Source organism: Ostrinia nubilalis, chromosome 2 (genome assembly GCF_963855985.1).
Source record: "Ostrinia nubilalis chromosome 2, ilOstNubi1.1, whole genome shotgun sequence".
NCBI lineage: Eukaryota > Metazoa > Arthropoda > Insecta > Lepidoptera > Crambidae > Ostrinia > Ostrinia nubilalis.
The window spans coordinates 15,443,386-15,456,738 of NC_087089.1; the positions used below are offsets into that span (position 1 = coordinate 15,443,386).

General features: G+C 41.4%; 1 protein-coding gene across 1 annotated transcript in view; it reads left to right on the forward strand.

The window, feature by feature from the left end:
* The window catches only part of LOC135079010 (PAX3- and PAX7-binding protein 1), a 29,211-nt gene that overhangs the window by 9,653 nt on the left and 6,205 nt on the right, over positions 1–13,353 (forward strand). The window contains exons 7-13 of the mRNA XM_063973634.1: positions 1,220–1,409; positions 4,201–4,324; positions 6,644–6,779; positions 8,031–8,095; positions 11,018–11,193; positions 11,993–12,057; positions 12,526–12,695. Of these exons, the coding sequence (XP_063829704.1) occupies positions 1,220–1,409; positions 4,201–4,324; positions 6,644–6,779; positions 8,031–8,095; positions 11,018–11,193; positions 11,993–12,057; positions 12,526–12,695 (926 nt within the window). The remainder of the gene's footprint in view (positions 1–1,219; positions 1,410–4,200; positions 4,325–6,643; positions 6,780–8,030; positions 8,096–11,017; positions 11,194–11,992; positions 12,058–12,525; positions 12,696–13,353) is intronic.

Here is a 13,353-nt window from a genome sequence, read left to right on the forward strand (position 1 = left end):
TTGGCCAATATCTCATTATATTTGGTCAACTGTTCCCGGTATTCGTTTTCGATGCCATGTCTCAATTCTGGGTCCAAATTGACAGCCTTTATATAATATTCAAACGCTAACCTTGGGTTCTGCCTGTTGGCATGCTGGCGCGCTTGTTCCAAGTAGTGGCGGGCGGTGACGGAGAGCATTTCGATCGGTATTCACTCAAAAACTAAGTAACTTTAAGTTAAACTAACACAGTCACTGGTTCACTGTCGGTTCTTGAAGGCGAGACTCGGTTGGTAAGCACGGGAGCTTGGGCACAACTGATCGCGATGAAGTGTAGATGCGCACTGGCCCTCTGGCAGACGGTATGACGGCCGGTCCGTTCACATGGGCATACCCCCTCCCTTTCTAGCCCCTCTACCTGAGAAAGGTCACTAGGATTATGGTTTAAACGCTCACACAAAAGTCATACGATATTGAACCTTATCTCGAAGGGGGATGAGGTTTAATTTGTTTTTGTACTTTTGTTGTCAGGGGTATTTCAATAAACAATAGCTTAAGCATGGTAATATTATCTACTTTGAAAAGTCGTGGTATTTTCTGGAATCATCACATCGATTAGTTTGATAAATGAGGTGTTTATTCATCACTTATCAAATGAAAACGATGGGTGGCTAATTAAATTAATTACAAATAAATCAGTTTATTACAGTTTCGTTTGCGTTTATTTGGTGAATGTAGTTCATGTATAGTTTATCATCGCTATTTATGCTGCGACTTTAAAGTTGTCCTATTTCATCATTATTTATTGATTTATTTAAGACTATTTGTCTGGAGGTAAAATAAACGTTTCTAGAATTAAATATTGCGTGTTACTTCTTATTATAGGCATTAGATCCACGAACCGTACTCGGTTATTTTAGTTTACTGTGTTATTTTTGTTGACTGTAGCCTGAGAACTTAAACTGTACTCAGGCTTAAGCCACTAAAACACCACGCAGACTACCATATTTTTTGTTGACCGATAACTTAGTCGGTCTGTTAATTAATATGAACATGTATGAATGTGTATGAGGACAAAAACAAGAAGAGACTACTAAACTATCGGCCGACTAAAAATCGGTTATCTGCGGGAAGTATTACAGAATGTAAAATCATAAAATATAACCGCGTTTAACGTCAATGAAGATGCATAAAGTTATCTATTATTTCTAATATCTTGACTGTATGTATTTGTTTCTAGGCTCCAAGAGCTTCAAACGGACCGCTCGCGCACGGCTGCGAAGCGTGACGAGTGCCGCGATAGGCTTGTTCACGCGATACGCACGCGTGAATCGCGCGGTGCACGCTGCGGGCAGCTGGATGCGGCTTATAGGCGTGCACAGGCGGCTAGAGGCTACCTTACTGACCTTATTGAATGCCTGGATGAAAAGGTAGGCTATCTGCAGGATTTGAAGTTTTTTTCTTGAGTTAATGAAGCGTGACGAGTGTCGAGATAACCTTGTTCACGCGATACGCACGCGTGAATCGCGCGGTGCACGCTGCTGGCAGCTGGATGTGGCTTATAAATGTGCACAGGCGGCTAGAGGCTACCTCACTGACCTTATTGAGTGCCTGGATGAAAAGGTAGGCTATCTGCATTATTTGAAGTTCTTTTTCTCAAGTTATTGAAGCGTGACGGACGAGTGCCGCAAGAGGCTTGTACACGCGATACGCACGCGTGAATCGCGCGGTGCACGCTGCGGGCAGCTGGATGCGGCTTATAGGCGTGCGCAGGCGGCTAGAGGCTACCTTACTGACCTTATTGAGTGCCTGGATGAAAAGGTAGGCTCTGCATTATTTGAAAGTTTTTTCTCGAGTTATTGAAGCGTGACGAGTGTCGCGATAGGCTTGTTCACGCGATACGCATGCGTGAATCGCGCGGTGCACGCTGCGGGCAGCTGGATGCGGCTTATAGGCGTGCACAGGCGGCTAGAGGCTACCTTACTGACCTTATTGAATGCCTGGATGAAAAGGTAGGCTCTCTGCATTATTTGAAGTTTTTTTCTCGAGTTATTGAAGCGTGACGAGTGCCGCAAGAGGCTTGTACACGCGATACGCACGCGTGAATCGCGCGGTGCACGCTGCTGGCAGCTAGATGCGGCTTATAGGCGTGCGCAGGCGGCTAGAGGCTACCTCACTGACCTTATTGAGTGCCTGGATGAGAAGGTAAACTCTCTGCATTATTTGAAGATTTTTTATCGAGTTATTGAAGCGTGACGAGTGTCGCGATAGGCTTGTTCACGCGATACGCACGCGTGAATCGCGCGGTGCACGCTGCTGGCAGCTAGATGCGGCTTATAGGCGTGCGCAGGCGACTAGAGGCTACCTCACTGACCTTATTGAGTGCCTGGATGAGAAGGTAAACTCTCTGCATTATTTGAAGATTTTTTATCGAGTTATTGAAGCGTGACGAGTGTCGCGATAGGCTTGTTCACGCGATACGCACGCGTGAATCGCGCGGTGCACGCTGCGGACAGCTGGATGCGGCTTATAGGCGTGCGCAGGCGGCTAGAGGCTACCTCACTGACCTTATTGAATGCCTGGATGAAAAGGTAGGCTCTGCATTATTTGAAGTTTTTTTCTCGAGTTATTGAAGCGTGACGAGTGCCGCAAGAGGCTTGTTCACGCGATACGCACGCGTGAATCGCGCGGCCCACGCTGCTGGCAGCTAGATGGCTTATAGGCGTGCGCAGGCGACTAGAGGCTACCTTACTGACCTTATTGAGTGCCTGGATGAAAAGGTAGGCTCTCTGCATTATTTGAAGTTTTTTTCTCGAGTTATTAAAGCGTGACGAGTGTCGCGATAGCCTTGTTCACGCGATACGCACGCGTGAATCGCGCGGTGCGCGCTGCGGGCAGCTAAATGCGGCTTATAGGCGTGCGCAGGCGGCTAAAGGCTACCTTACTGACCTTATTGAGTGCCTGGATGAAAAGGTAGGCTCTGCATTATTTGAAAGATTTTTCTCGAGTTATTGAAGCGTGACGAGTGTCGCGATAGGCTTGTTCACGCGTTACGCACGCGTGAATCGCGCGGTGCACGCTGCGGGCAGCTAAATGCGGCTTATAGGCGTGCACAGGCGGCTAGAGGCTACCTATCAGATCTTATTGAATGCCTGGATGAAAAGTTATGTTCTTCGCAGGGTTTGAAGCCTCTTAATATTTGTTTAAGTGCGAAAAGTGCCGCGAGAAGCTCGTACACGCGACATTCACGCGCGAATCGCACTCACGCGCTGTTGTCAGCTAGACGCTGCATAGACGTGTAAAAGCGGTCATAGGTCACCTCTAGCTTAGCTCTTTCTGGGCTATGGTATTATGTCCTAGTTTGTGTCGATGAGTTTCTCAATTTCAGACGCGCGATTCGCACGATATGTGTTGCGATAAAGAGTCTTCTCGAAACAGAAATAAGGTTCAGTCTAGTGTAACTGTGTAAGCTAAATGAATGGCATTATCCCAGATGCAGTAGTGCGATGAGTTTCGCAACAGATAAAGAGCCTTCTCGAGTTCTCGAAACAGAAATTAAGTCTAGTTTACTCGTAATATAAGAAAGAATGAATGCTTTCCCCCTTAGATGTTTGATGAGTTTCGCAACAGACGTGCGATAAAGGACCTTCTCGAAGCAGAAATAAGGTTCAGTCTAGTGTAATTGTGTAAGGTAAATGAATGGCATTATCCCCAGATGCAGTAGTGCGATGAGTTTCGCAATAGATAAAGAACAACCGCCTCTGTGGTCTAGTGGTAAGACCACCTGCTTCAGACGCAGAGGTCCTGGGTTCGATTCCCTGTCGGGGCAGATTTTTCTGTTCGGTTTGGTTGGTAGGGCTTGTTCTAAGTCCGACTGGCTAGCTACCACCATCTTACCAAGTCTGTCGCCATAACAACAATGCTAACAGCATTGTTGCGTTCCGGCAGTTAGAGGTAAGATAGCCAGTTCCTCCGGGTGAAGCTCGCTTCCACCTTCGGCCTGATCATCACTTACCATCAGGTGAGATACAGGCCAAGAGGTTCCTCGTTGTGGATAAAAAAAAAAGAAGAGCCTTCTCGAGTTCTCGAAACAGAAATTAAGTGTAGTCTACTCGTAGTATAAGAATGAATGAATGCTTTCCCCACAGACGTGCGATAGAAGACCTTCTCTAAGCAGAAATAAGGTCCAATCTAGCCCAAATTAAACGTATTTCCTTCCAGATGCCAGAGCTGGAAGCGTTGGAGGCGCGCGCGTTAGCGCTGCAGCGGCGGCGCTGCGAGTTCGTGGTGGAGCGGCGCCGCGCCGACGTGCGCGACCAGGCGCATGACGTCATGGCGCTCACCGGTACACAACTATGTTCCTTACGCTTATAACTATAAGCAGGCCTGTTCATCTCCGCGAGTTTACATCTAAAACAAAACACGCACGATGGCCCACCTACAGGATACTATTCGACAAGGCCTCACATACGAGCGAACATTGACTCACGCACGCGTATTCTTGTGTATGATGGAAGAAAATAAAGAAAATGGTGTACTAAATACTGTGCAGTATTTAACTGCATAAATAATAATAAAAACACAGAATGTACTTTTTTAAGTTGCCTCAAGACACTGAGTAGTAAGACACTGGTAAATAAGTAGTTAATATTATTCATGATAATTCATGTATTTCCTCCGCCATTTTCCGCAGTTTGGCACCTCACGTCACATCATTTTACCGAAGTCAGCCCTATAGCTTCGGCGCAGTGCCGATCACTGACGTTTGTCAACAAAATGGTGCTTGACTCTTGAGACAGGCTAAATTACACCATATTGTTAATGACATTGAGCATACATTTTTTTAAATACCTTCGCGAAGTAAAACTTCTGTACGTAGTACTTATTATTATTCTGTGCTATAAGGCTCAAAGTACACAAGGCTACAAATCTTCAATACCCGATTATTATGTGCGAATTTTAGAATCGCGCTGAACGCTCGCTGATTGAATGCGCTGACAGATCAATATGTATGTAATTGTAACGTTCGCTGAACGCGACGTGCGTGACCAGACGCACGCCTGTTACTATAAGGCCCAAAGTACACGCTACAAATCATCAGTGCCCTATGATTGTGGTCTCTAAGGCGGGTTTAAAATCGCCCTGAGCGCTCGCTGATCGTCCGCGCTAACAGATCAATATGTATGTAATTGAAACGTTTTTGAGTGACGCTGATCGCGACGTGCGCGACCAGGCGCATATCATGTAGTCGTTGCATAATAATGGCATGTAACCTTATTCACGTAACAAAACTTCAACGACAACAAATCGCTGAGTTGCGATCCTATCGAGTAATCGTTCTATCGAAATGGCCCCTGTGAATACGGATTTAGAACTGTTTTTCAATAGGACGACTTCTAAACGTCAACGAGATTTTAACTGTGTCATAATACGTGAATTAGGCCACTGGCCGTCGTCGGGTGTCATACGTTACGTGAATTATTGATCAATTAACGAGTAGGTACAAAAGGCTACGCAAATCTTCAATATTCTATGATTAAGGTTTCTAAGCGACTACCGCAGTACAAAGACATAGACACACGTCGCCAACATTTTGCCTTGTGTACGAAGCACCTAAGTAATTTTAATGATACATAGTTTATACATATATCTATGGCCATTGTCATCAATTGCTGGATATGGCAATACACGCCATTTTTCCTGCTACGTGGTATTAAAGTATGTATCTTTATTTAACATTTAACTGGTACCATGACTAGGCATTTTGAATTGTTTCGGCTATTGTTTTCTTTTGTTAAAATAAAGCTGCATTTACTTTACTATCGGCTTAGGCCATACCCAGGTAGCTTTACAATATTCAAATAGAACAATGAAGCTTCCTTGGTTTTGTTTTCTGCATATTTGTTAGTCCCAAAATATTGAAAACTGAATGACGATATTGGCTCGTGGTATTTTTAAAAGCACCATTTGCTAATTATTATGAGTCAGTAATCCGAGCCGGTTTTTGGACTCCGATATTTGTATAAATAAATTTTCTACTAGATTTATAATGATAAACATTAGTTAATAGGCATGATGATTAATAGACATTTTGGTGTTTTAATGATAGGCAACTCAAAAATAGAAACATTGCTGAAAGAATCACTTTTGTAGAATAAATAAAATCTAAGAGAATCGTTCTTTGATTATAACATTATTAGATTTTCCCAAAAACGTTACACACAAGACGTTACATAGTTATGACGTCACGTCTATGTAATTTGTATACATCGGAAGAATTTCTCGTATTTATTTCCGTAACGCCTCTCAGAATGCCTCTTTCCTGAAAAAGCACATAATGTGCATTGTGCGCTCTTAGATACTACCATATCGACTCTATAAGGTGGAAACGATATGTGATCTCACTCGATTATTTCTAAACTATCAAGTTCTTATTATAAGTGATTATTTCTAACTACAAGATATCGAAAAACCGGTTACTGATCCTGAAAGTGCTTCACGAGTTCTATCAAACGGTATCAATTTATAGGTTACAGAATAATCTGGATCTATCAAAAAATTCAATGTTTCCAGTTTTATGCCCATTTTTTACTATTGTATTATTTGATAAGTTTAAGCTGTAACTGACCACATATTTTAGAGGTATTTTTGATTGTTTCCTTAGCGCGTCCAGGCACGACGCGGCCGCCGGAATCTGAAGAAAAGCGGCGGCGCTGCGCCGAGCGCGAGGGACGCCGCCGGGCCCGGCGCCGCCGCCGCGAGGACCACGCCTCCGCCACCGGCACTCAGCCGGCGCACAGGTCATCTATCTATCTATCTATATAAATAAAAATGAATTGATGTTCGTTAGTCTGATTAAAACTCGAGAACGGCTGGGCTGATTGAGCTGATTTTGGTATTAAAATGTTTGTCGTAGTCCAGGGTAGGTCTAAACGGTGAGCAAATACGCGCGCGATATTGTTTTTCTGTGACAGACAAAATTCCACGCGGGCGAAGCCGCGGGCGGAAAGCTAGTTACATAATATAAATACATAGTTAATACAATTCTTTATTTTCTCCACAATCTAAAGGGTTACAATGTGAGGTGATTGTCTTTAATTAGGTCTACAATTAAATGTAGTAAACTGACACTTTGATTGCGAGAGACTGGTGCCTAAGCTAGGCTACGGTATTACAGAGCACCAGAACTCTCCGCTCTCGATATGACTGATGTGATTACAAATCTATTAACTTAGTAATCCTTTACTTTCCTGATTGTTTTTGACAGTTAAGCTTTAGATCAGCGGTTCCCAAACTTATTTTGTCTACTGCTCACTTTGAGAATAAATTCTTTTTAGCGCCCCCATTTGTAGTCGAGAGGCGAGTGCTCAGTCGGTGTCTAAGAGTCCTCCTAGTAAATTACGCCTCCTAAGCCTCTACACAACGTCCCGATTTTTTTTCTGGGTCTCTTACCGCCCCCCTTTAAACATGCAGCGCCCACAAGGGGGCGTTATCGCCCACTTTGGGAAAGACTGCTTTAGATCCTGGCTACACAGCCGCTTACTATTATAATAAGTCAAGAATTTTTACACCAAAAGTAGAGTATGCATTTTAAATAAATATTAGATTATTTTTATATAGAATTAAGATTTGCGGAATAGCTGTGCTAAATATTTGAAAACTGAAAACACCATGACACGGGATGGAATCATAAAATAGTAACTGTGTAAAATAGAGGATATTTTCAAGATACTTTGGAAGTATTGATTCTTTTCGCACTGCAGACTATGCAGATAACTAAATCCATTCCATTTGTTCATAGTATTTTAGTATTGTTCTTTGTCTATTGTAGACAATGTGGCTGGTTGTTCAAGACAAAAGTTAATAATATTGCGAGCAATACCAACCAGGTAATAATCCTGTGTTGCCATAAAGCCATAAACGAAAGGTTGCCAGCCCAACTTATTTCAAAAGATTTTAAAACCCTATGAAAGGTTAAGCTGCTGATAAAGCTTAAATTGATGTTTCCCAGGAAAAGTTTTTGTTCTTGAAAGCGTGGTATTTATTCGCAGGGATGGCGATTCGAGCGACGACGAGTTGCCGCCTGCCGAACTCCACCACTATGAGCGAGAGCGAGGTATGAAAAAAAAAAAGATGTTATACTGTTCTCTTTTTTTATTTATTTGAGCATAAGGTGAAATAGATCCGTGCGAAATTGCGATAGGAAATTTCTCATATCGTCTGGGTTGTTTGTTAAAACTAAGATCATAACCCTGCTGATAGACTTTTCGCCGCTAGGGGTGTCTAAAATACTGAATCATATACATATTTAATTCGTTGTATTTGAATGTCTTAAAAATAAATAAATGAAACTGGGAGCAATCACACAAAATTATTTTCTATTTGAATGGCCTTTCTGGGGTATGGTATCCAGAACTTAGGCCGGTGGCAGACAAAGAGATAAACCTGAGTTAGTTTAGTTTAGCTTGCATAGTTGACGCAGTTTTCCATAGTTGTGTGCAAACTGCAAACTATTCAAACACCATGGAAAACTGCGTCAGCTATGCGAGCTAAGCTAAACTAACTTAGCATAGTTCTTGGTCTGTAACCAGCACAAGACCACAGAAGCCATTTATTATTCTTCTTTTAATTAAAAATAATATAAAAATAGTGACTTGAGTTTCTTGCGCTGCTTCTTCTCAGCACTGGCCCATTTATTGTCCCGAAGCAGTGGTAGGGTTAATACTGGGACGTGTAAAAGTGCGTTTTAAAAGCCTATTTGTAAAAATAAATGAGTTGGACTTTTTGGCGGGAATCTGAAGCGTCATGTTAGCGGTTTTGTTTTATTTACTCAAATTCGTGTTTGGGCGACTATTAATGTGTAATAATGGTTAATAATAATGGTTAATAAGTGAGCTTTGTTACGTCTTGTTTGAATAGTGTAATTGGTACTACCGTTCTATTCATGAATAAATAAATAAATAAATAAATGGTGGATTATTAACCATTAAGTGTTCATGAACGTGCAAGAGTGTGGGCAAGTGAAGCAAAACCGTGCATCGTGATTCTTTCTCTCAAATTGTCCATAGGAGGTCTCAGTAAAGCACCACAACTTTACTGAGTCTCAAAGGGTGGGAAGGGGCTATCATCTATCATCCTTCATTATATCATTACTTGATCTCATTTTGTAACTCGTATCACTTATACAGGGTGGAATTTTGTAATGCCACCTGGAGGGAAAGTACTCTTAATACTGCAGATAGAAAATTTTACTGAAAGAAAACATTCCTTTATTTTTAAAAGAAAGAGAACTGCATTCATAGATTTTTGAAAATTTTTCGAAAATTCACTACCATACCATAAAATTTTTTCTACATTATTAAAATAATTTAAGATTTTATGGATTTCCTTTCATTTGATTTATCAAATTTGTTAGAGAAATTTCATCCTTATACTTGACCCTAACGATCGAGGCAAAAAAAAGGGTATAATTTTTAACAGATTTTAGTTGGTTCGATTCCCGGGTGTGGCAAGTAAATTTTTGGAAATCTTTGAATGCAGTTCTATTTCTTTTCAAAAATAAAGGAATGTTTTCTTTGAGTATTTTTTTCTATCTACAATATTAAGAGTACTTTCCCTCCAGGTGGCATTACAAAATTCCACCCTGTATACTTGAAAGTGGCACAAATCAAGTCGACCTCGACGTGGCGTCTTTCCGTTCTATACATGGCCAGAACGCACCCATAGGAAACTGCTCGTGTATATTTTGGAGTGTCTCTTTGTAAGTCGGTCACTACAAACTATACACGAATTTTGCGTACTGATCGTGTATAGTTTGTGTCGTGGATGGATTCCGTCTTCGCTCCAAACTATACTACACCACTTACAGTTGACTAGAGTGTGTTTAGTTTAAATTTGATTTAATAAAATATGGAATTATATTTAAAATTATTACATTTATTAGATATTATGCTCGTGCTTTGTCCTCGAGATTAGAAATAAGAACTACCTATGTAGATCACGTACGGTGATGCCATTTTTAAATTCATTAATTTTTACATAAAATATTATTATTTTACTGAATCTACATATTATTATAATAAATCTAGATTTATAACACTAATGTAAGTGGTTTCTGAAATTAAATTGATTAGGTAGATTTCAAATTAAATAACAATTATTTATTAGTGAGAGTGAATGAAGAAAGTTAAACGTGCATTATTAACTAAAATTGTCGACCGTTCGGTGTAGTGGTTCGAAACGGATAACTGTTCCGGAGGTAGCGGGTTCGATTCCCGCACAGTACAAACATTAATTTGTGTGCATGAACATATTTTGATATTTGTTTGTATTGGACTGGGTGTCTTCTATGTATAATAAGTATGTATTTACAAAAAAAGTATTTAAGTATGTTTATATCCGTTATCTAGTACCCATAGTACAAGCTTTGCTTAGTTTGGGACTAGAAGCGCAGTGTAAAATGTCCAGGGATATTCATTTTTATTTATAAGCTTTTATCTCAAGAACAAAAATCATTTTCACATACATAATTCTTAATTTCAGAGTTATTCAGCCCCAAAACAAATATCTTTTCTATGGCAGAATATGAAACACCAAAAAGCTCTTTATCAAAACAATGGCACGTGTCGAAATTGATTCAATGTTTAAAGTAGACACGCAGTTATGAATTAATATGTAATAGAAAGAGAGGTAAATAAGTCAAAATGACGAGCATGCAACTAAGTACTCGCGTAAACATTGTAATCGCGAACTTATTACAATACATACATGGTTAGTCCGTATGCGTACTGACGATGTATATTTTGGAGTAAGATAATTGACCTAAGTCACTACAAAGTATACGCGAGCAGTACGCAGCGTATGCGTACTGGTCGTGTATAGTTTGGAGGAGCTTAGTAAAAAAAGTCACATCCAAACTATACTCGATTAGTTTCACACCCTTGCGTTCTGGCTATGTATAGAATGGAAAGACGCCTCGACGTGTATTGCCAACATCATCAAAAAAGAAGAAAAAATAAATGAGTTTTTTATCGAACAGACGCGATCAAGTCGGGCAGCGAGCAGCTATTCGCGGACGCTTTGCCCGCGTGGCGCAGCGTTCGCGGCGTGTGCGCGCGCTTGGCTCGCTTCCGGCGCCGCGACCCTACGCTTTATAGTGACGCTTACGTCGCCGCCTGCCTGCCGCGGCTGTTGGCGCCGTACGTGCGCCATCAGGTCAGTTAGAGATGAGAATACACTACACCAGGGTTTCCCAATTTTTTTTGCCAAGGAACCCTAATTGATTATACTTTTCCTAGCGGAACCCCCGTACTACTCCGCCCGCACGCCCTGCCCCTCCCTTGTGCGTAAACAAGTCGGTGCGCGCGAACAACGGCAGTCACGAAACGTGGGATAATATTTTTTACGGAACCCTTGCGGCCTTTCCACGGAACCCCAGGGTTCCGCGGACCACCTTTCGGGAACCGCTGCACTACACATCCCTGGTCCCTTCACAGGGACTTCATTTCACTAGTTTTGAATAGAGGTATTTTATGAACGCATGACGCGATACTTGCATTTGTTGTTGTGGCATCGACACTGCAGTTATTTGAACGCTATGCTACGGCGTTGCAGATGTCACTCAATAGGGCCATAGGCTTTATTATGAGCCTAGCGCTTAACTCTCAGTGCCTGATGTATGGTAGCGGCACGGGAGGGGAAATTGACATATTATGACATGACAGAGCATTTAAATCTGAAGTTTGACGTTACAAAAACAGTTAAGCGCTAGTCTCTATTCAACCTTAGGTTGGTCACAAATTAAATTCCTTGACCTATCCTTGAGAAAACGCGTTGCATGGTTATTTATCAAAAGTCGATGTTGTGTTATAAGCGAAATGTAAACTTTATATCTTACACTGTAATTTTCCTTGTGCATATCAATTCACATTGATTCTATAACGGTTAGGAGATTACGAACTTAAGTATGTTTAGGTCGTGTGCACATCATAAACTCTGGGTCTCCTGTTCACAGCTCATATTATGGAACCCGCTGGCGGACGAAGACAATGAGGACTACGAGAAAATGGACTGGTACAAGTGAGCATTGTTTATATTCCGTTTCATTTTTTAATATTAATATTTAAGGCCAGGTTTTCACCAAGGCGGAGCGGAGAAGTGTTTCGCTGTCAAATTGGGCGAAGCTATGCGAAACGGAGAAGAAGAAATAATTATATCTTATTGGTTATTCAAAACACTTCTCCGCTCCGCTCCACTCTGCTCCGCCTTGGTGCACGTGTCACGTGATCGTGATGTGTTTCTGTTTCAACTCAATGGATATGAAACTCTATTTTGCTCAGATGTGACTAAACTTTGGATGCAAATTCTAGCGCAATAACGATGTAGTTTGTATCATAATTCACATCGCTACGCTAATTTGATTTTGATATTTCATTGTTAACAGTTAATAACCTACAGTTGTGATTACGATCGCTTGATATTGGAACCTACAAGATTACGCGTGAGGTGTTAGACAAACTATTTGTTATTATACAAACCCATTTCCAGATGTCTCATGATGTATGGCGTCCGGCCAGAGAAGCTGTCCAGTGGGTCGTCAGGCTCTGAAGATGAGGTGGAGCCGCTGCCCCCGGTCACTGAGGAAACGGTCCGTGATGACCCGGACCTTTTCCTCGTGCCGACCCTGGTCAACCGGGTCGTGCTACCTAAGTTAACCGGTAAGTTATATTAGTGCTATTTTTTATCATCATCATCATTTCAGCTATAGGACGTCCACTGGTGAACATAGGCCTCCCCCAATGCTTTCCATGTTGATCGATTGGTAGCGGCCTGCGTCCAGCGTTTCCCTGCTACCTTTATGATTTATGCTATTTTTTATATCTTTTTGTTTTCTACGTACTCTATCTTGCAGTGTCAGAATTTAAAAACACACGAGTCAGTGTAGTATCGTGTGTTTTTAAATTTAGTTATCATAAGGTTACTCAGTAGGTCTTCTGATTTAATTGACTGATAAAATAACTTACGGGAATAACGTTTTCTAGCTCAGAAATTGAGAATGGACCTTGACTTAGTTTTATTAAGTATGTAATCTGTTGTTTCTAAACATGTGCGTGCAACACGACAGACGTATCCGTAGTAGAAACAAGCTACCTAACCTAAGCCCTATGTCACGCACAAATAATATACGCCCCGCGCATGTTAGGTACCTATGTTAATGTTTCTTGACTCTTCAAAGGGTTTAATAAAAACAACGCCATTTACTCTTTGTAAACATTTTATTTTGTTTTATTTAGAACTTATTACACCTTTACCTAGCTAAGGTACGGCCAACTAGCAGCGATACAAAAGGTCGATACGACTGTCGAGTTGACAATA